General features: G+C 38.3%; 1 protein-coding gene across 2 annotated transcripts in view; it reads right to left on the bottom strand.

Moving 5' to 3' along the window:
• Window positions 1-24685, bottom strand: part of Lrrc8c (leucine rich repeat containing 8 VRAC subunit C) — a 94110-nt gene that overhangs the window by 11120 nt on the left and 58305 nt on the right. For both annotated transcript variants that reach the window (XM_026409977.2, XM_026409979.2), the window contains one exon: window positions 23891-24032. In XM_026409977.2, the coding sequence (XP_026265762.1) occupies window positions 23891-24028 (138 nt within the window). In that variant the 5' untranslated portion in view covers window positions 24029-24032. The remainder of the gene's footprint in view (window positions 1-23890; window positions 24033-24685) is intronic.

The following is a 24685-nucleotide window of genomic DNA, read 5'->3' as shown; positions in this document are numbered from 1 at the left end:
GTCTTTTGAGAGTCAGAATCATAGCACATATGCTGATTATGCAAAAGAGTGTGGTCTACATATTTAGGCAGTTGCCAGAGAAGCAGTTCAGTGAAATGCAGGACACATCTGTGACAACCTATAGAATAGATGCCACATTTGTGTGCATGAGACCCCGAAGGGCTGAGATTAAAACAAAATAAAACAAAACCACTTAACTTCAGAGGAACTACTTGAAATAACAAAGATAGAGCAATATAAATAAAGACCAGCTTATCTAGTACATGCCAAAGGTGTAAATGACATCTCCAAGACAGGGGTAGGACAGGGGAACACAAATGCTGGTCAGATCTGAGTGTGCCTCAGGGAAAGTAATCATTTTGGAGTCTCTACTCTTAGTTGCTTGGTTAGGGATAAAAGAACAATAAGGCCTTCAAGGTCAAACACAGGAGAAAGACATTAAAATCAGTTATTAGCGGGAGAAATTCACCTTTTTCACAGCAAACTTTATAATCAATTTCAGAAAAAAAGAAAAACCTGGTAGTATTTTATTGAATTAAATTTAACAATGGATATCTTTATGGTGTTCATCCTTCTGCATGATATTTGTCTCCATCTAATTGTGGCTTTCAGGATTGTCTTATAGTATTCTTTACAAAGGCTTTATAAATTTATTGTAAAGTTACACCTTGGTATTTTATTTATTTATTTATTTTTGGTTACCAAAAATCTGTCTTTCCTTTAAAATATATATATATATATTTATTTATTTTTATGGGTGCTGAGGATCAAACCCAGCGCCTCACACATGCTAGGCGCACTCTACCGCTGAGCCACAACCCCAGCCCTGTCTTTCCTCTTGGCACATTTATTTTTAATACAGAAGGCAGAGTCTCGCTCCCCCATGCCATTCTTCCATGAGCCCTGATAAATTTGGTTCCAGATTTATATGCACATTTACATATGTGATATATAAACAAATGGAATCCTACTGTATGTATTGTTCCTGCAATATGTATATGTATTGGGTTTCATTTTCACATGTCTTGGAGATTTTAAGATATTGGCACCTGGAGATCTATTCCCTCTTAAGTGCCCTGAAATTACATACTGTGGATGCACAGAACTTCCTAAAGACATTTCCACGATGATGTGATTGCAGGTAATTTTGCTATTAAGAACTGTGTTGCTCTCAAAAGACTGCATACTGCCTGATTTTATGTGGTATTCTGAAAACCAATTCAGAGAACAGAGAGGGACACAGAACGGGTGGGAGGTCAGGGGTCGGGCTCACTGCAAGGGTTCACACTAGGGATTTCTTAGGGTGTTGAGATTCTTCTGTATCCTATTTGTAGTGGTGGTTGCAATAATCTATGGAGGTTTTAATATACCTTAATTAGACAAAAGGCATATTCTTTTTTTTTTTTGGACGGGGGTACTGGGCATTGAACTCAGGGTCACTCAACCACTGAGCCATATCCCCAGCTCTATTTAGTATTTTACTTAGAGACAGGGTCTCACTGAGTTGCTTAGTGCCTTCGCTTTTGCTGAGGCTAGCTTTGAACTTGCGATCTTCCTGTCTCAGCCTCCTGAGCCACTGGGATTAGAGGCATTTGCTACTGTGCTCAGCAAAAGGCACATTCTTAATGGTGGGAAGGCTAAATGCTGTCTAATATCAACACTGCTCTGCCAGATTTTTTTCTGGTATTTTTATATCATATTCTAGTCTCTATTTTCACCTGGGTGATTTTGTTATATTCTAGATGTCCACTTTTCAGATTTTTAAAAATCCAAACTAATCACCTTTTTCTTTTCTTTTTTTTTAAATTTACAAATGAATGTAATGCATTATGCTATTTTGCTTGCTCATATTTGAATATTTAGACTTATTTCTAGACTCATCATTTTACTTCCCTTCTTCCTCCTCCATCTTGTCTTCTGTTGCATTGGTAACCTCCCCTAGGTCTTATTTCCCACCACCCTCTACTCCTCAGCTGGTTAGGAAAATGTAGGCTGCATCTCTCTTCTTCTAGATGTTATCTACATTTTTAAAAAATGTACACTTAAAGTTCCTCAGTATCCTACTCCTCTCCCAAGAATGTTTTAACTATTCCCTGAACTATCTATTTTGATTGCTCCTGGAGTTTGTTTTAGCTTTCTTTATTATTTTTACAATCTGTGGTTAACTTTGATTGACTATATATTCATTAAACCTAGGGCTTACCAGTTTTCTTAGATCCTGCATTTCCCCAGCTGTGTTCCTTTTCCTTTTGAAGCATATCCACTCCTTAATTACTTTTTAAATGGGAAACTCAAACACTTGTAGATCTGAAAATGTCTCCATTGCTTTTATTCTTAAATAATAATTTGGTAAGTTATAAAACTGTGTGTTGAAAGTAATTTCCCCATAACATTTAAAAACAGGATTCCATTTTCTCCCAGGCTATTTTTCCTGGTGAGCAGCCTACTGTCAGATTGATTTTGTTCTGTAGTGGCCAATCTATCTTTCTCTATGGTGATTTCAAGATTTTACCTTGAATCACATATTTTCTACAGTTTCATTTTAAATTTCAATTTATGTGGACTAATCCTGCACCATACTTACAGGCAAGCAATTACTTCAATTTTTTAAAAAAAATAGCAAACCTTTCTTTAAATGTTTCTTCAAATATTGCTCCTTCATGTCTTCCAAAATTTCTATCAGGCACATGTGAGAGCTTTGAAGTCTATCTTTCCTAAGGGTGCATACGCTTTGTAATCCTTATCTTTCTTGGATCTTGGGTCTGGGTAAACTTGGTACTCTTGTCTCATTCATTATTTCTTTATGCAACTGAGTATAGTGCAACTGTTCTATCAGTTGATGTTTTAAAATTCATTAATTGTGTGTGTGTGTGTGTGTGTGTGTGTGTGTGGTGCTGGGATTTGAACCCAGGGCCTTATGTATGCCAGGCAAGTGCTCCACCACTGAGCTACACCCCCCGCCATTGAATTTTTCATTTTCTAAGAGTTCTACATTTTTTATATCTATCTGCTTTTAAGTCATATCTCTTTTTTTGAGTTATGCCTTTATCTTTTTGACTACTCTAAATATATATTCATTTTAAATTCATGGTCAGCTGTTTGAGAACTTGATTTCATCTGGAGTAAACCAGTGTTTCAGTTGCTAATTTTGTTTAGCCTTGCTTAACACAGTTTTCTTCAAGTGTTCTGGGTGGCAGGCACATTCCGAATGGGAGGTTGTTTTTCACTGTCTCTGTCATGTGTGCTCCTGTGGCTTCCCGTACCCAGTCAGGCCCTGATCCGTCATTAGTTCTTATCATGGAATTCTGATGTTCCATTATGATGTCAGCACCTCCCAGTTCCAGGCAGGCAGATGGGGCAGGCTGACTCAGTTCCTGGATGGGAGGCACCCTAGATGGACAGTTTCCTCTGAAGCACCAACTCTAGCATCCAATTAATTGTCATTCTTTGCAGCTTCCTTTTGTGAGTAGGGACCTTGGCTTCAAAGAGTGACCAAGCTCTCTTATCTGACTTGATGCAATTATAGTCCCCTTCATTGACAGGAGCTGAGCTCCTGGCTGATACTGCTTGGTTTTGGCTAACAGCCCAGCCATCGATTCAGCCCCATTCAGTGTTCCATTTATGCTTCACAGAAATGCTTGTTTGGTTTTTGAGTCCATGTGTGTGTGTTTTTAAAAAATCTCTTCATATTTATCCATCATGACTAAAGACAAACAGAGGAGGGTGTTAAAGTATAATACTTCCTTTATCAGCTATTCCATAAGTGTTTATGTGTGCTTTAATATAAAAATTAGTCAAAACAAATTAATACTATGAACAATCGGTGTTGCTTGGGTAGTGCCAAACAGCATCAACTGGCCAAATTCCCCCTCCTCAAAAAGGCTGAATTCCTTTTTCCCTACCAACAGCATATGAGACTGCTTAGTTCCCTACATGTTCTTTCTCTACAAACTACAATCCATAAGCTATTCTTCAATTTCAGCTTTTTAAGTGACAGTTATGACTATATCATCGTAGAAAGAGGGAGGGAGGGAGAAAATTTGCAGTATATGATAAAATAGGTGGTACCATTTCAGCATGTTAATTTGTGATCCAAATGTTTTCTTTAGTCTGTGCCTTACTCTTTAAAAAGACTGATCCTATAATTTTAGCAGCTTGGGAGGCTGAGGCAATAGGATCTCAAATTCAAAACCAGCCTTAGTAAATTAGTGAGGCCCTAAGCAATTTAGCAAGACCCCTCTCAAAAAATAAAAAAAAAAAGGGCTTGGAACCACCATTTGACCCAGCTATCCCACTCCTAGGTCTATACCCAAAGGACTTAAAACACCATAATACAGGGACACAGCCACATCAATGTTTATAATAGCACAATTCCCAATAGCTAAACTGTGGAACCAACCTAGATGCCCTTCAGTAGATGAATGGATAAGGAAAATGTGATACACACACACACACACACACACACACACAATGGAATATTAATAAGCATTAAAAGAGAATAAAATCATGGCATTTGCAGATAAATGGATGGGGTTGGAGAATATAATGCTAAGTGAAGTTAGCCAATCTGCCCCTCCAAAAATGCTGTATGTTTTCTCTGATTTAAGGCTGCTGATTCATAATGTGGTAGTGGTGGACCAAGGGAGGATTAGATGAGCTCTAGATAAGGCAAAGGAGAAAAAGGGAGCGAGGGGAAGGGAGGGGGTTTGGGGGTAGAAAAATATAGTGGAATGAGATGGCCATCATTACCCTAAGTACATGTATGAAGACATGAATTGTGTGAATGTACTTTGTATACAACCAGAGATATGAAAAACTGTGCTCTATATATGTAATATGAATTGTAATGCATTATACTGTCATATATAATTAATTAAAATGAAAAAAAATTAAAAAGGGATGGGGATATAGCTTAGTGGTTAAGTGCTCCTGGGTTCAATCCCTGGTAATAAATAAATAAATAAATAAATAAATAAATAAATAAATAAATAAATAAAAAGACTGTGCCTTGGGCTGGGGCTGTAGCTCAGTGGCAGACCACTTGCCTACCATGCATGAGGCACTGGGTTCAATCCTCAGCACCACATAAAAATAAAAACAAAATAAAAGCATTCTGTCCATCTACAACTACAAAAAAAAATTAAAAAATTAAGACTGTGCCTTACCCTGGTTATGGCAGGTTTATTATGGTAAAATGGAGCCACAGAAAGGCAGGTGGACTAATATGATGCCTTTATCCTTCATCTTCCCTCTAACCCAGATTCAAATTTAGCTGGTACCCAATGGCTCTATCCTGAAGCTGATCATCCAGACCTGCCCCCAGTCTGTCAGGAGGAGCTGAGTTATTGTTACTGGCCTCTGACCAAAGAATGATGTGACAAGAAAAACATCCCAAAGAACCACTCCCTAGGGCTTCTTTGAAGACACCAAGAACAGACTAGACTTCACCATCTAAAAATTTTTAAGAATTTCCTACATGTTAAGGGTCACAGGAAAATCAGAGGCATGACCAGGTGTATCTGCTGTTCTGAAAGCACTTGCAGTCTTGTTGGAGAGACATGAAAAAGAGTACAAATGAAGCAATGTGTATGCCAGGTGAATTACTAGAGGAGCACAGTTAAGAGTCTGGGTGTGGAGTAAGCAGGAAGGCTCCATGGAGCTGGTGGTGAAGAAGGCTTCATTTGGGTCCTGGAGCTCCTAGATATGAATAGGTTACCAAGGGACAGCAAGTCAGAAACTTGTGGGTTCCAGAGACAGGGCAAAAGGCTGCATTTGAGGAGAAAATAAAAAGAAACTGAAATGATGGATTGTCAACTCTCTCTCTCTCTCTCTCTCTCTCTCTCTTTTTTTCCTGAGGTAGACGCATTTTTCTTGGCAAAGGGATGGAAATAGAATGGAAGGGAAAAACTTTCATGTAACTAAGTTATCAGGCAAGGTACAACTTAATTGCTATGAGCACTTTCTTCCTGAGACAAGATGCTAGTGGACAAAGAAAGCATTGTTCTCAAAAGGCATAAGATTTACTCTCATCAGTGGTAGGATTAACTATGAAAATACAGGATTTGTTTCAAGGATAACTATTTAAAATGTTTTAAGTACAAAAAACCCTTGAGGAGATAGCAGAGGAACTGAAAAGGCAGGGTTGATGGTGAACATCTAAATGCTTTGGGGCTTATTCACAAGTGATTTCGGGTCAGTCTTTGCAGGAGCACAAAAATAGACATCCGTGAGAACTATACATGTTGCATCTCTTGTCACTAGGACAAACACAGTCCTTGTATCCAGGGGAAATGGAAAAGCAAAACTGCAAGTATGAGGCAGCATTTCTTTCCTGACATGCACATACCATTTTCCTCTTATTGTGTTTTCTTTCTTTTTAAAAAATAATTAATTAATTAATTAATTTTTATGGGGTGCTGAGGATTGAACCCAGTGCCTCACATGTACTAGGCAAGCGCTTGATCACTCAGCCAACACAACCTCAGCTCCACTCCCCCCCCCCCGTTTTTTTTTTTTGGTACTGGGGATTGACTAAGGGGTATTCAACCACTGAGCCATATCCCCAGCCTTATTTTGTATTTTACTTAGAGACAGGGTCTCAAAGAGTTGCTTAGTGCCTTGCTTTTGCTGAGGCTGGTTTTGAACTTTCGATCCTCCTCTGCTGCAGCCTCACAAACTACTTGGATTACAGACACCACCACTGGCTCTTTTTGTGTTTTCTTAAAGACTTTATAAATAAAGTGCAGTTTCAGGGTTACAGAAAAATAAAGAGGAAGGTACAGAGATTTCTCATGTCTTCTGTCCTCACAGGAACAGAAGGAACATCCGTCACCAGAAGGGCATATTTGTTACAATTTAAGAGCATACATGGATACACCATTACCACCCAAAGGCCATAGTTTCTGTTTTAGTTCACTCTGTAGGTTTGGATAAATGTATAATAATACATATCCATCATTATGCTATCATATAGAGCACTTTCACTGTCCTGAAAGTCCTCTGTGCTCTTACTACTCATCCCTCTCCTCTTCTGCAACTCACCCCCTACCACTGAAATATTCTTCAATTTTGCCTTTTCCCAAATGTCTTCTTGTTGGAATTAGACAGTATGTATACTTTTCTAACCAACTTTGTCCACTTAATAATGTGCATTTAAGGTTTCTCTTCATCTTCCCCATGGCATGATAGCTCATTTTTTTCTGGATAATATTCTTTTGCCTGTATTATCTCTTCCTTTTAATGGATAATTAAAATTTACATTAAGTCCAGCAAAATACATAACATCCACGGAGAAAGTTTAGATTCAGATAGTCAAGAGAGAGAAGAAACCATCTAAAGCAAATTGTCAGATTTTAAGGTGTTTATTAATAAACTTCAGGCTGGCTGGGTGTGTAGCTCAGTGAGAACCTAGCATGGGTGAGGAGCTGGGTTCAATCCCTAGTACCCCCCCACCAAAAAAAAAAAAAGAAAGAAAGAAAGAAAAAAGAAAACATTACCCAACTTCAAGGGTGGAGTAAAAAACATTTTTAAAATAAATTGGTTGCTCATTTCCCCAATAGAAATAGGAATAATAATAATAAAACCTCCCAAAATTCAAAAAACAAATAAACCCTGGCACCTCTGAGGCAAAGTTTGTGTCCGTGTGAGGTGGGGAATCCAAGAGATTGAAGGGATGAGTTCATTAAAACTTGGATCTTTGAATTTGTAAATTTTCTCAGTGGTAGAGTATAACAACAGTACTTTTTAAAAAAATAGGTTTCATTGACATGTTATTAAAACCAGATATCCAGCAAATCTTCTTGAGTTATGCATCATTAGAAATTTTCATACTTGAGGAACATCGAATGCCACCAGTCTGGTAGAATTTCCCAAGTCATTATTATACAGAATAAGTAAAGGTATAAAGACCTATAAGCTGCTTAAAGGCAGGCACCATGTTTTATTTTTATTAACTGGCACAAAGTAGGCATGCAATTACTATGAGGTGAAGAAAAACTGTGCCCACAAAGGAGAAGAAACCTCAGCCACAGCAAGTCCACAAATTCATACCCTCAGATGCACTGGACACCTGGAGTTATGTGACTTCCGATATCTTCCTCTGAGATGAAACAGTTCATTTCACACATCCTCTGAATTTCCAGTGATGTCAGCCCAGTGATTCCTCAAGCCAAAGGTCAGTGCTGACTCACATAAGACATACCAAGAGAGTGCCAGACTTGGGAAGCACTGTCCATTTATTCCCAAGTTTAAAAACAATCACATCTACATTAGAATTATGTACACATTTTGGTATTTTCTCAGTACATACCACTCTCCTATCACTGTCAATGCTGAGACATCAACTTCTCTGAGGACATAGGTGGCAGTATGTACCATAACTGTTCATTTTTTTTAACCCTTGGTTGGCCTGGCACTTCCAAGTCATCTTTGTTGTATCTACATTGTGTGTGTGTGTGTGTGTGTGTGTGTGTGTGTGTGTGTGTTTCCCCCTTCTTTACCTTTTGAAGAAAACTGTCTCACAACAAACAAGGAATTAGGGGGAAAATATCAAAAAATGAAGGTGAGAGTTAAAGTAGTGCCATTTCACTCTGTTTCATGAAATTTCCTCATGAACCAAGTGGACCGGTGAATCATTTGATCCATGGCAATTTTAGTGGGAAACATCTATTTCAAAGTAAACAAAAAAATCTATGGGAAAATTCAATGGATATAAAAACTGTGGATAAATATTAGGAACATATATTTTGATTTATAACAAAGAGTATTTGTTTTACTTATTTGAAGAATTTGAAATATTTATCTATTATTATGCTCTTAAAATACTGTAGGAAAAAGCTCTTTTTGAAATGACGCCCAGAGACTGAAATCAGTTCTGCACTCAGCTGGCTTAAGACACCCGACAGTTTAGTGATAAATCTGTGAGCAGGAAAAAGATAAAAGGAATTAGGAGTGATCATAAAGAAACAAATCCTTTGGACTATCCACAATGTATGAACGGCACTAAGATACAGAATTCTACAGTCTAGAAACATCCAATTAAACAAATAAAAAACTGTTCTAAAATGATTTTTCAAAAACAGTGATTATTTTAGAAATTCACTATCATCTTCAAGAACAATACACTATAGTACCCAGTGAGATGATGTCACTGGCCAGGTGTGATCCAACCTATGTGAAGGAACAGACTGCATTACTCAAAAAACATTTCGATGTCACTGTGATACCACAGAAGGCTTGCAGTTAACGCAGGAGCCGTGGCATTTAGGAGGCACTTATCAATGAGGGTAGAACTCAAGATACCACTTTCTTCTCTCTTCCTTCTTTCTAGGAGAAAAAGGGCCAATAGAGATTGTAACCCTTAAGGAAAAGTATTGAACCGTGGTATCACAATGGGTCAGAGTCTGAGTTCAAATGGCAGGACTTTCTCTTGGAATTAGCCCATTTGGGTGCTCACTGCAGCTTCTGTTGGAATTCTCTCATTCCTCTTTCCTCCCTCCCTCCCTTCTTTTCCTTCAGGGCGCTGAGATCAAATCCAGAACCTTGAACATGGTGGACAATGGCTCTACCAATGAGCTGTACCCTTAGCCTGTGCATCAACACACTGAAGTCTCTCATCTTCTTTAAAGCTGATGTGAAAGGACAGGTCCTGAAGCTGATGGTACCCTAGGAGGGCCTGAAGAGGACAGCTCCGATGAGCTTTAGGAGAATTAACCAGAAGTCCATCTCCTTCTGCCCTTTCTTCCCATACCCTTCCCTTTTCCCCTCTATTTCTCCTTTGCTTGGATCCTCCCCATCCACATGCTTCCCCCTCCTCCCAAGCATGGCTGAAATTACACTACATAAAAAGAGGCTAAGGAGGTTTCTTTCTCCCCCATTTTCTGGTCGAGGTGTGTAGGCCTTGGGGGAAAGCAAGCACTTATGACATATCTGAGGTCTGTCCCGGCGCTTTAACTTAAATGTTAAATGTTCTCTTGCCTGGTCTTATACTCTTGTCTGTATATCTCCTTCAATGGCTTCTGGGAGAGGAACACAGGTAGCTATGGATGGGAAAATTTAGGCATTTGGTCCTGGATCTTAGACCTCTCTCAGTCTTTAAAAGAGGACCAACTGATTCCATTTATGACCCATGGAGACACCCCAAATGAAGAGAAGGTATTTTGAAGTCTATGGTTACATAGACTAAATAAATAAACAAATTTTTATTTTATTATCTTCTTGTTACAGTAAATCAGTAAAATGTAAATACTACATTTTATAAATGTAAATTTATTTATCTTTTCCAGTTTATAAAACTGAGGCTAAGAAAGGTCATGAAATCCTACTAAAAATCATAAAGCTGATATTTTCTATATGAAGTCTTAATATTTCTCTTGAAACTGACTTGAGATAGTAGAATTATAAAAATACAAAATTTGTATTTCCAGTAAACATAAAGTTTCTTATGAAATAAAATCATGATATAACTGGTGGCCTGTTTATTAGACAAAAGATTTGCAGACGTTCTAAAAATATAAAACTGAGTGTCTAATACAATATGAAACAAGTATTCCAGAAAAGAACATTACTACAACACTGCCACATCTTGCATTATGCATTTTCTGAGAATATGTAGCACCTACATTATCAAACTTCATATCAGTATCCCAAATGAAAAGCTAATAAGAGTTGAACTTAAGTTCACATGGACCCAGCTTTGGGTATCAGCTTTGGGTATCTCCAGTTTTTAAATTTTTTGTCGCATTACGGATGCAACCCAGGGCCTTGCACATGCTAGGCAAGCATTATCCCTCTAAGCTATATCCCCAGCTTTTAAAACACTAATATACCTTGAGCAGGGAGATGTCAATTCTTTTTTAAAACAGCTGTCTCTAATATTGATAATACTTCCAACATTTCTTAGAAAAACTTATCATTTTTGAACTTGCTGTTACATGATTAAAAGGGTTACTATGTTAAAAAGCCTTTATTGCTTCGTATTAGAAATAAGAAGTGCTGGCAGGAGTATCCCAAGTTCTGGGTCAGCACAGGCAAATTAGTGAGACCCTGTTACAAACCAAAGAAATAAACACGCCCCCCACAAAACAAAACAAAACAAAACAAAATCATGGGCTGGGTTTGTAGTTCAGAGGTAGAAAGCCCCTGGATTCAATCTCCATACACCCACCCACCAGCAATGGGAAAAAAAGAAACAGAAAAGTGTTATTGTACTTATTTGCTAGAAACTTCCATGTGGACATTTCTGAAATTTTACCATGCTTCACAAATCTCAGCCTTTAAAATGTCCTAAAATGCTTATTTTCTTCTGGAATATGATTTATTCCTACAGCCATCCTATATAGAATATCAAGGACCTTGATTTTCCCAGACAGAATTAATCATTCTTTCTCCTTTGCATTCACAGCACTCTATTTCACATACCCACTGTGGCAACTACGCAGTTTCTACATTACAACAGTTTCAGAACCTCCAGGACCAAGATTAAATTTTGTATCATTAGAACCTAGCATCATGTCTATAATGTGTACAGAATAAATTTATATAATGAACAAATAAATGTGTTATCTTACCTCTGCAACTATTTTTTAGAATCCTTTGGGACAGAGATGAGCCTTAAATTATTCTGTATTTCCCATAATATCTAACAGTGCTGGGAACCTTGTCAATATTCAATAAATATGCACTGATTTATTTGCAGCTTCATAGCAAAATTTTCATTAAACAGAACTCTTCTATCACCATTCTCAAGCAAAAACTAGATGCTAATGTGTCAAGGAAGTTATAAAAAGAGATTTCTCTATTGGACTTCCACTAAATCACTTTCCCTCTTCCAATTTTGATGTTATTTTTCTTAAAAAAAAGAAGTTTAACTACTGCAAGACTACATCGTCCATGGAAAAGGAAAACACATGTCATGAAAATATCACTGATTCAAGAATCACTCAAGTTTAAATGAAGTTCTTTTTCTTTTTTTTTTAATCCCCGAGAGACTAAAGAATGCTAAATATTTAATGGATATAAACAGGCCCTTGAAGTTCATTTAAAAGTTAGTTTAAAATGTAAAAAAACATTTTCCCACAAAAAGACATGAAGGTTGTAAGACTCTTAGTGCAGCTCATAAAGCCAGCCCCAGGGGTACAGGGTGAAATGCTGTTACTAATACCAACATTAATCACCACTGATAATGAGGTCCACTTGGGATGCTGGCAACACACCTCTCCACATAACATCAGTAAGAGTGGGCAATCATCTGGATAACAGAAATCTGGTTTTCACCATGACAACTAAAATTTTATTATAAAACAACCACACAGAGCCAAAACAAAACAAATTCTCAGTTCCATAAAATAAATCATACTGACACAGAAATAACTCTGTAACTTGATACAAAGAGGTGCCTCAATTTCTTTAGTTTCTTTGTCATAACAGTACAATTTTTTTCCTACACAAAATTTGGTTTTAGCTTTCCCACATATAAGGGCCCATAGCAACATATACACCTTAGTACCTGAGATCATATAAATTTATACAATGAACAAATAAATGTCACTATTATCATTATTTGCTGACACTTAACTTCCAAAAGTGTAGGGCAGAAAATGTTATGACAATGTCTCCCTGCTTCTATAAGGTGGCAAAGATTTACTGACCTTATCATGTTCTGGAATTATATCATGATTTTTTTTTCTTCAAATTTGTTATTCAAATATCAGGTCTGTCTCTTTCCTTGACATTAGCCGTATGCTCATTATTTTAAGGATGAGAGCCCTCAGCATTCCTGCCCAGTTCTGCAGGGGTGCTGTGGTAAATTTCTCATAGTACCCAAGAAAGGTTATTTTTTTAGTAGCTGTTTTTTATACTTTTCAGGGGAAAGCTGATTTTTTCAAATAATTACCTTCATACCAAGTTTTCTTCATTATCTCATGATGCAGGTTAAACTGCAGTTTTGCATTCCCATTTTTATTATTAAGATAGCCAATGAAGACTCAGCATTGCTGAAGCATATTTATGTACTCACTAAACAAATATTCCTTGAGTGTGTGTTAGGTGAAAGGTACCCAGGTGGGCACAAAGAAGGATCAGACATGAATCTAGCTTGTAAGCAACTGGCCATCTCATAGAAGCATCAAGACATGCTCTAAACATTTTTTGCCCTTTGCTATGGCTAGTCAAGTCTCATCAAAGTAATGATAGATAGTGGCAATTCATGTGATTCCAGGTATCAAGATCCTGCAGGATTCAATTATTTGTCCTAAGTCTGAGATGTAAGACTTAAAGCTAGAAGCTCAAATTCAAGACAGCTGGCATTTATGGGGACACAAGTGCCCTAGGACACTAAGTTAACAGGTGTGGGTGAGGGTTTGTCTCAGGTCCTACAGAACAGATCCACATTAGAAAAACACCTGTGTCCCTCACCTCTCTGTACCACCACACAGGCTGCACTCTCTGCCTGGGATGCTTCTTCTACTGATAGCCACATGCCACCCTCCCTCTGGTCCTTTTGTTCTGTCCAGATGTCTCAGGACTTCCTGGGTCACTGTATTTAAAGCGGGATCCCCTTCACTCTCTCCTCACAGTGCATTATTTTTTTCCAAGTACTTATATCTGACATTTATATTTAAAAAAATTTTTTTTAGGAGGCAGGGATTTTGTTATTTTTGTCACTGTTCAACCCCACTGTCCCTTCCCACACCCCTCCTCTCAGGCTGTTCTATTTCTGGAAAGGTAACCTAACCTGGCATTTCCAGAAAAGACTTCACTTTTTTGAAAGTTTGCATTTGTACAGAGCCAAAACCATCCTTCCCAGAGCTTCCATGATTGGCTCTATTTGGTCTTCTAGGACACACGGAAGACGATCCAGCCCTTTATATGGCAACCCTTCAAGTATCTTCTCTTTTCACATTCCCTTCAATCTTCTAAAGTTGAGATAAACACATCATCAGCCAGGCCTCATTCAAGGTTTCTAGGTCCTTTACCTTTACCGATTACAACCTCTTCAATTATGGTTCCAAATACTCAGAAATGAACGAAGGTTTCATGATATATTTCCAGAATGTGATAATAAAAGATCAATAAATCTTTGCCATCTTTTAGAAGCAGGGTGACATTGTCATAACATTTTCTGCCCTACACTGTTGGTAGCTAAGTGTCAACAAAGTAATGATAATAGTACTTCAGGTTATCTCAGGTCCTAATGTGCAGTAGATGTATACTTCGAAGCTCTCAGCCTCCTTCCAAGGACATCAGGTGCTTACTGTATGTTAGTATATATTCAGAATATGCCATTTACCCCTCATCATCCACTCCTCCCTTTATACCAAAGTCCATTCTTCTGAGCTCTTACCTGACGGTTGCTGACTTCCCTTTTGGGGATACAGAAAAGGACCCTGATAGGTGAGGCTTTGCCTCATGGAGTTTATATTACTATAAATTAAAGATAATTCTTCCAGCAAGATTTTTGTTCTTTAAAGAAATGATTGATAAATCTTAGCCTTAATGACTTTCTCACTCGTAAAATTTAAAATGACTTTCTCACTTGTAAAATTTAGTTAATTCTCTACTTCTGAAGCACAACGGAAGTATTTGCAAAGAGATTTATACTTTTACAATTGGAAAAAAGTATAATAAAATTTGGAGAGAGCATCTGATCTATATTCTATGAAAGAAATGAAAATTCATATAGTGAGGATGATTTTGACTCTGTGTGTGTGTGTGTGTGTGTGTGTGTGTGTAGGGTTGAGAGAGGGGAACCTTGGGGCAGAGGGTTGAATTATCCATCATCCTGGATGCGCTATATATTATCAGCATTAGTTTATATGAACACTATCTTCCCCCTTCCTCTTTCCTTCTTGTCCTCTTGCTCTCTCTTTTTATTCCTTAAGTCATTCTATAATCACTTCTTCCACCATATGTGAGCATTTGTCACATAAATTTTGGGATAAATTTATAAGGTTTCTAAAAAAATCTAACTAGAATTATACTAATATTACTTTGGATTTATAAAATGAATTGTTGGGGATGGGCACCTTTATAAAATGAATTCTGTGCTATTTAAAATATGGAATGTCTTTTTGTTTATTCATACTGTCTTGTATGTCATTTATTAGCATTTAAAAGTTTACTAAGAAGGTATTAACTATTCTCAGTTAGCTAAATTTCTAGATACCTAGTATTCTTGTTATTGTCAATAGTGTCTTATTACATTTGTTAGACCTTTTGGTTGGTATATATCTTGAAAAGTTGGGAGAATTTTATTTCATATTTTAAAATGTGTATATAAAACAGTGTTAGTGAATTTTTTTACTATATAAAGTCTAGATATTCCAAGATAATTGTTATTATATAATGAACACTAAAATGCATGATGTTTTTCAAAGGAAAACAGTAATATAGCAGAAGAAGGAGCAGTATTCATTGTTTATATTAAACAAAAGGCTCCAAATATAACCTAGCCTATAATTAGAATGTGGTCCTTGTGTTAGCCCAATCCTTATCCCAGGGCCCCTGCTGGTTGGGATGATCCAAGGGTCAGCAGTGTTCTCAGCTGAAGGGGAAGAGGGAACATCCAGAGGAACAAATAAGTGGATGTGGCACAGTGCAGCTCTTTGACAGGATTAGAGGATGGGAGAGCTCCAAGTCATGGGTCCTGATTAGATACAAGGTCACTTCTTTCCGTGTATTGTACTAAACTTATTTAATATAGACCTTCAAATAGAGGTTTTGATGTGTTCACACACAGGAATGACAAAAGAACCTAAATATATAATAAATCACAACTGCTTCCATAGACAGAAGACTGGTCCTTTGTCATTGTTTCTTTTATTTGAGGATCAAGATAATGATTAAACAATCAATAGGCAACAAGATTCTATCAATCCATAATGGTGAGATAAAGCATTTAGATTCATGTGCTGTGTCAAATTGGATGAATCACTCTTGAGACCAGGAATTCACTACACATTAAATTGTCAAAGTGAGATATGACAAGAAGTCAAGTTCTAGGGAAGATCAAAATCAGTTTGAGTAAACCACTAACAAGGAGGTTCTAACTAAGGCATTTTTTGGTTACTAGATATAACAGAGGTTTGTTTGTTTGTTTCTGTATCAGATATTGAATCCAGGAGCATTTAACTAATGAGCCACATCCCCAGCCATTTTTACTTTATTTTATTTTTTATTTTTAGCAGGGTGTTACTAAATTGCTGAGGCTGGCTTTGAACTCAAAATCCTCCTCCTTCAGCCTCCCAAATCGCTGGGAATACAGGTGTGCGCCACCATGCCTTGCTATAATGTGGGTTTAGAAACAGTGTTTTTTTCACCTCAGCATTCTCCATTGTCTCTACAGATATGAGAAAGGCTGCTCTTCAAACTTGTCACCATCCAAATGATTCTTGTTTCATATTCCCCAAAGACCCATACAGAATGGTGATGTGTAGCGGGTGCACAGAAACTTTCTAAAGCACATTTTAGGTGAGGTCTTCATTTTAACCCTATTCCTTAGTGTCATCTGCTACTTCATCAGTAGTCTAAATTTTACCTTAAATTAAGTAAGAATATAAGAATTTCTGGGTCTTCACCTATAAATTCAATTTGACCAAAAAACCAAAAAATCTTCTAGAAAATCTCAGAGAGCATGGGACACAGGATTGCAAGAGGGGAGTAAAAGAAAGAATTCAAGGCACATTATCAAAATGAACTCTTGTGCAATCACTTGAATCCTGTAATTTTTCCTTCCTGTATTTTCAGTGAATTGACTGAACATTTGTGAAGGCCACTTGCCATGGGGCTGACATTGATAGCTCTAAATCAGAGAAGTAGAAATGAACCTCAGTGTGCACCAGAGGTCAAAGTGTGACCCACAAGCTCAAATGTTCCAAACTCTTTGATAGTGTTGCCCAGCTAATCAGTTTGTTCCTGAAAATTGGTTACATCCACTGGACTCTTTGTGGATGGGCTAAATTCACTGAGAGCATTCCTTTGTGGGTCTCCCTCCCTCCTCTCCACCCCCACTCCTCCAAATTCAGAAAGCAGGAAATGTCCTTTCTGTGCAACAATTACAAGGCAGGTCCCCTAGGGCTTCCGGGGGCTTGCATCTTCCAATTCCTGTTTCTGGTTTCTGTTAACTCTGTATTTGGTCATGAGCTCCCTGTGGGCTGGTGTGGATTTGGTCATAATAAGATAACCTGGAGTTACTGATCAGAAATCTAAAGCAATCTTATTTTTCCAGGAAGCAACACAATGACCTTTGAGAATCTGGTCTATTTATTGAGTGTGTTGAGTTTTTGAATTGTGTTGTTTATAGCACAAAGTTGGCTGTTTACACTGAAGGTCCCTGGGGCTGTATGCCTATACAGGAATAGGATTCCTACACTCCTACATCCTCCTGTTTTACAGTGAGTTTATATTTGTTTCTTATGTGGACTGATGTAATTTAAGGAATGTTCTTTATACATGCACTTATTAGCAGCCTTGAAAAAGGTTGCTTGCTTAGAAATGAATAAATATTTGTCAGATGAGTAAGACAAGATTGCTGATTCAAATCCTTTTATATCAAGGCAAGAAATAATCAACACTACTTTAACAGATAATAACCACCTCCTTCCCCCAGTGTTTTCCAAGCTGCATCCTACTAAAACTATATGAACATTACCTTTTAGGAGTAAACAGATAATCAACTATTACTTGCCATAAAAGAAGCAGTTTTCAAACTACCCAAAAAGCTATTGGATTACCATTTTATTAGCAATGAGTGATCTCCCACCTTAGATTTGGCTTTGTCATGTTTCAAGCCTAGGAATTAAACTTGCTTTGGAAATAAGATCAAAAAGAATAATCACATGTTCCTTTTGCAAAGGGAAAATCAAGGCATAAAAATTTATTTAACATTTAAATATCACCCTGGAATTGGAAAAGGAACTTGAGCTTCACAGAGAACTCTTTGTTTTTACAGTTATCAATCATTTAGCCAATTTCAGGGGATTATCATAGAGGAGTTGAAATAAGAGCTTAAATTCCTCTACCAAAGAACTGTACTTTCATTTGCAAATTAATCCTGGCCAGTTTTGTTTTCTTTAATAATTTATACCATGTTTTTGCTTATTTCTTTAATGCTTACTGTAAAAGATATTCTTTATTTTTTAAATAGCAGGTATACAGTAAATAACCTTTAAAAAATTCAATCCATCATTTAGCAAATTGATTTTTTTTATAACTTCCTATTCCCTTTAGTCATTTTGTACTTGTTTTAAATACTGAAAATCCTGTCTTACAAACAAAACTTTGGCTATGCAATCTATCTAATCATAATGGTTCCATAATATTCTACCCCAGTGTACACAGGGATGAAAAAAGCACAGGCTAGAGAATCAACCTGAGATTTGATTCCTGGCTGCATCCTTTGAAGCAAGTTATGTAACTTCTACACTTCAGAATTCTTGTTTGAAAAATGAGAAAAATATTCATTCTGGGAGCTAAAGAAAGTGCATACAGATTCCAGCACAGGTCTCCTTATGCATTCTCAGTGGAAGTGCTATTGGCATTCTCTACAAGATGATTTCTGTTATATGGAACACCCCACCCATGGCAGGGTCTTTAGTATTCCTGACTCTGACCCCTAGAATGCCACTTGGGCCCTCTACCACTGTATCAATCAATGAGGTCTTTGTGAAATGATCATAGTAAATTGTCTGTTTATGCTGCTTTTTCTTCCATTCCTCTTTTAAAAATATGGTTTTGGCTTTGGATAGCCATTCTTTGAGACATCACTGAGTTATCTCCTCAAGTTCCTAACTTCCAGGGGCTGAGATGACAAAACATCCTATTTAATCTTTGGAGGTACCATCAAGGCTCACCCATTAGGAGGCATTGCTTATATATTTCTGTGCTCTTTAGACCATGCAAAACCTGCAGGCTTGGCTGTGCTATATTTCTCATTCAATGTCTTACACCCAATTCAGTGCCTGACTGACACATTGTTTGTGCTTTGGGATGCTAGCTGAATTTAGTGGCTCACCCCATATGAATTCTGAGCTCTTCAGCCTTTATATTCTGGCCCAGTATTCTCATTTTTTCTCAGAACCTTGGCATCTCAGACTATACTTCCTGTATCCAGTCAATTGGCATCAGTTTTCCTTTTAAAGCTTGTAAAGATGAAGCAGGCTTGTGCGAAGAGCCCAGGCTTGAGAACCTGTCTAAATGAGGGAGATAACAGGAGTGGGGCTGAGACAGTCCATGGATGCTTCCGTGTCTTCTGAACATTATAGGCAGGATGCAGAAGATGATTCTGACTTAAGGAGGCTTAAGTTGTGCTTGACACCCTCCTGAACTCACAGTGGACCCATCTTCTAATGATGTCCACTGCAGATGGTTTTGTAGGTACTCTCTTTTTCAATCATTTGATTTCAAATAAACTACTAGTCTTTTAATGACATGTTGTTTCCTTTTTCTTTTCTGCATTTCATCCTGCCCTGGAATATGTAAACATGAGATATGATCTCCTGGGCTTGTTAGGCAGATCCTGCTGCAGCTCCAGAAGCTCTGACATAGTAATAAAGTAAGACAGATTTATAGTCCTGTTGATCTGTGTTACTTCTAGTTTCCAAACTGGCCATTCCAAATCTTCACGCTTCTCTTTGAAAGCCCCTACACTTCACTACTTTCCTTGCTGCTTTTCCTGATTCTTCCCACCCTCACAACTTTTAGCAGATGTATAAAAGCAGATGTTTTTTTGTACATCACAAAGAAACCAGAAACTATAAGATATAACTCCCAACATTTCTATCCCTATTCCAAATAAAAGTGTATTTATTGCCATTAGTCCTATTCTGGTGATAAATACCCTTTCCACCCAAATTGAGGGGGATCCTTCCCTCTGGATCCTGGATCCATCTCCCCTTCTTCCTGAAGATAAACATTCATCATTAATCTTGAACCCTAGGGTCTCATATCCAACTGCTTACTTAATATCCAGACTTTGATGGTAAGCATATATTCCCAATGTAACACACTCAAAACCAAACTTTTTCCATTTGCTCAAGTCTAAAAACCTTAGTCATCTTTGATGTCTCCTTTTCTCTCATATTTCTCATTAGATCTTTCAGCCAATCTCAGTGGAATTTCTTTTAGCTTATATTCAGAACTGCTATTTCCACCCTGGTCCACACCCTCTGATTCATTTCTCTCCTGGATTATTGCACCAGCCTTCCAAAAAAAATCATTCGGCTTCCATCCCCGCCCTCCCATAGTGTATTCTCGATGGCTGTAGAGATGGTCTTGTTAAAACATAAGATTATGACCTTTTGCTTAAAATCCTCCAAATGCATCTCATCTCCTAGCAAAGTTGCCTTTCAGTGGCTGACAAGGTCCTGCATGATCTGGCACCCACTGCCTCCTGGGCCTCACTCACTGCTCTAGCACCCTGGCCTGCCAGCTTGTCCTTCAACCATGCCAGGGAGAGCTCTGCTTCAGGCTTAGAATGTTATCGGGGGTCTTTCTAGAGTCACCCTCAATGTTCAGACTGATAAGATCATTATAAACCTTATGTGACACCAGAATCACTCAGAAGATACAGGATTGGAGGCACAGCTTGTCAGCAAGGCAGGACCGATCTTCCTTCTTTGGGAAAATCTTCACAGTTGTCCATGCTGTGGTCCACACTGCTGCCTAGAGCTAGTGTCCCTCCCAGTATCTCCTCCCCCCATATCTCAGGTATAAGGAAAAGACCCATCCTAGGCAGATCCAGGACCTACCCTGACTTAAAAACTTTGAGCCCTAAAGAAGCAAACATCTCTTGCAGCTTGACCCATAAATCTTTGATGTACCGAGCCATACAGTTACAAGTATTACTACAATCACAGAAATCCAATGAAATGGCTTCCTACCAGGCTTTTATCTCTTTCCCAGCCCAGATATAGCTGACCAATCAGTGGTCATTTATGCCAGGAGCAATATGGCCCACTAACACAGTTAACTTTCCACCTTTACCAGGTCTCTGGGAAACAGTGAGAAAGCTGAGAAAGTTAAGAAAGTCAAATTCTGCAGAAGGTGAAGGGTCCTATTAACCCTTTGTTATGTGCCCCTTATTCTTGCTGTTCTCTCTGCTTGGAAGGCTCCCTCCAGGACATCTACATGGCCTGCTCCTGCACCTCCTTTTCTTTCTTAGCCAAAATTCACAACTCCTAATTCTCCTTCTGGGACATTCTACCATGAATGCTTTTCTTATTTTTCCCATTGCTCTGTTCACCTTCTAACATATTATAGTAGTCCTCTTTGTGAATTCTTTGAGGTTTTGGGTTCTTGTGGTCTGAAAAAATTAAATGGAAAATTTCAGAACCAAGCACTTCCTAAGTTATAAAGTACATGTACTTCTGAGCAGAATGATGTTAGTCACTTAGTAACTTCCTTGGTTATCAGATTGACTGCTGTGTCTTAGTGCTTGTGTTCAAGGTACTCTGTTTTTTTTTTTTTAATGATTCTCTTTTTAAAAATATCTATTATTATTATTATTATTTAGTTGTAGATAGACATAGTATCTTTATTTATTTTTATGTGGTGCTGAGGATCGAACTTAGTGCCTCACATGTGGAAGGCAAGCATTCTACCACTGAGCCCCAGCCCCAGCCCCCTGGTTTTAATAATGACCATAAAGCACAGGAGTAGTGATGCTGGCAAAGTAGTCCTGCCAATGAGGAGTTGTAAAGTGCTTTCTTTAAGTGAAAAGGTGAAAATTCTTGATAAGAAAAGAAAAAGAAATAATATGCAGACGTTGCTAAGATTTACAATACAAATGAATATAGAAAAACACAGGTTTTGGTAGTATCCGCACTTTCTGGCACCCACTGAGGGATCTCCAGGGAACGACATATTTAATTTACTAACCAATCTTGCTTAATTTACATGTTAATTTTCCCACAGAATTTAAGTTCTATAAGGGAGATTTTTACCTTTTATTTTTTAATCCTTCAGTGATAATGGCAGAACTATGTCAGGCACACAGTAGGTTTTTTTAACAATATTTTGTTAAAATTATGACATTCTTAATATTTTGTTAAAATTAATTTCTGCTCTTTCTCTCTTTTAGCCTCTAGCTTCTCATCCTTTCTTGGGCAGGTGGGAAGCGGGCAAAATGGTTTTGGTGACCAAATAAAAGGCAGTGTGTTGTCAGGGTTAAGAAAAAGGACTTTAGATCCAAACTGCATGATGTGAATAAGGGCTTTGCCACTCATCTTAGGAGGTTTCCCTAACCTCTGTGCTGTAGGTATCCCATTCATAAATAGGGATATAATAACAGCATCTATATTCTAGAATTTCCATGAGGAAGAACTGAGTTAAAATGTGTGTAAAGTGTCCAGAAGAGTGCCTGACACACAGGAGCACTGTATGACAACTATTAATAAAATCAACTTTAACAAGACCTTTATTTCCACGCTGCACTACTTCTAGCTATTTCTCTCACTGCCTACCTCCTCTTGAGCTGATCTTCCAGCTCTTCTTCCAGCCCAGCTGCCCATGGCCTTTAACTTCCACCTATCTTTTCAACCACCAAAACCAAGATTTCTAAGGGCCCAGGTGTTGCTTTTCTTTCCTTGGTCTGAGTGGGCTGAGAACTGCCTGTTGTCGCAGATCACACTTTTCTTTGGCTTCTGCCACTCCTCCTGCCTGGTTTCCATCTGTCCTTACCACTGTTTCTCAGTCTCCCTCAGAAGCCTCCCTTCCTCTGCCATGCACTCTTCAGTGTTGTTCCTGACAGTCTCGCTCACCACCTTCTCCTGGGTGATCCCATTCAAAGGCATGGTGCCGACTCCCATACAAATGACACCCAATCTGTGCCAGTCCTACTGAATTTCCCAAAGATGTTGTGTTCTTTGTCACATTCATGACTTAGAGATTTCTCTGCTCTTTCTGGCACCTTCTCCTATGCCCAGCTCCCACCGCCTGACTACTTCTACCTGGTTTTCCAAGTTTTCTTTTTTTTTGGAACCGGGGATTGAACTCAGGGGCACTCGACCACTGAGCCACATCCCCATCCCTATTTTCTATTTTATTTATAGACAGGGCTCACTTAGTGCTTTGCTTATTGCTGAGGCTTGGCTTTGAACTCATGATCCTCCTGCCTCAGACTCCCAAGCCGCTGGGATTATAGGTCTGTGCCACCATGCCCAGCCTGGTTTTCCAAGTTTTAATGCAACTATTACCTTTTCTCTTTTCCTATAAGCTAAGCCCTCTGTACTCCCCTTCCTGCTATGGAGACATCTGTATCATAGTGCAATACAGCGTCTGTCTCCTGATTGCTAATGTTCTCCCCCAGAAACGAACTACTCACAGGTATCCATCTGCTCAAAGTATGGTGCAAAATATATCTAGATTCAATATATGAATAGTAGCATCTATGTAGAATACATTTTGATTGTGTTACAGTTTAATTCAGAACTGAACGTTGGACAAAATAATGATATCTCACCAAAAGAGTAGTTCTTTCAGAAAATCTTACAAGCTTTTATAAGCAAAAAACCCTAAAAAGTTCTGTTTGGGCAATGTAAATGTCACTATGAAAATATATAATATATTCTATAGTAAAGTCAATTTTGAAAGGTAGGCTCCCTCTTTGATGTTGGTGACATTGACTTGACAATAGTCGACTGCAGTTGGGATCATCGAAATCTCACAAGTACCATATTTACCTTATTAGAAAAAGTTTAGTAAATACGTGTCTCAGGCTCCCTGCCATGATTACAAATGCCATATACAAACAGAGAAGAGCAACTAATATTTACATGGTTAAAAATGACACAGCCAGCTCTTTTTAAGGAGCTTCGATGACTTGACATTTAAGAAGCTTCAATGACTTGACATTTTTTTTACCCTGGCCCCATTTCGCCATAGTTCTTTCACCTACCTGTAAAGTACATCCAAAGACACCGATCATCAGCATGGCCACGGACAGGTAGTCGGTAAACACGTCCCACCATGGCTTAAGCACCCGGAAGGCAGGCTGCTGCTCAGAGAACTGCCGGAATTCTGTCACTGGAATCATGTTTCTGAGAAAGGAGAGACTGCTGGTGAATTAACTTATCTTCAAGCACAACATAATACTAGTGACCCTTTTACCAGCTTTTGAAATGCCGTTTCAGCCCATCAGAAGCCCAGGTCTGCAGGAGCCCAGGAGATGTCCGGGAACCAGGGTCTCAATGAGCCACTAAGTAAAACCACCAATTGAGGAAATGAGGAGACTCCCATGGACAAGGCAAGGACCTTTCCTGAACCACTGTCTAGTAGTCAGGCTCACTCGTGCTTCAGTGGGCAGAGGGACCATGGCCAAATCCCAGTTATTTCTTGGACCTCTGCTTGCCTCAAACAGAACACAAAGATGCCAGCAAGAACAGAGCCCACCCTATAAAATGCTTTAATTTAGCTCTTTATCTTGCCTTCCTGGGTTACTGCTTTAAACTATTTTTAAAGTATCATTTTGGCATTCATTTGTGTTATTTCTTTACTGAGCCCTACTTGTAACACACTTTATTTCCTCTACAAGGAAGGAAAACCATTTTGCCATGTGGTTATTGTCTTTTAAGAGAGATCTTATTGGTGGTATTGGTGGATTGGAAAGTACCACAATTTCACTTCCTGCCCCCATTTTCTCTGTGATTTTTTTTTTTTTTAAAGTACTAGGGATTGAACCCAGGGACACTTT

Source organism: Urocitellus parryii, chromosome 11, assembly GCF_045843805.1.
Source record: "Urocitellus parryii isolate mUroPar1 chromosome 11, mUroPar1.hap1, whole genome shotgun sequence".
Taxonomy (NCBI): domain Eukaryota; kingdom Metazoa; phylum Chordata; class Mammalia; order Rodentia; family Sciuridae; genus Urocitellus; species Urocitellus parryii.
The sequence above is the reverse complement of the archived record's forward strand: the minus strand, read 5'-3'. Positions and strand labels throughout refer to the sequence as shown.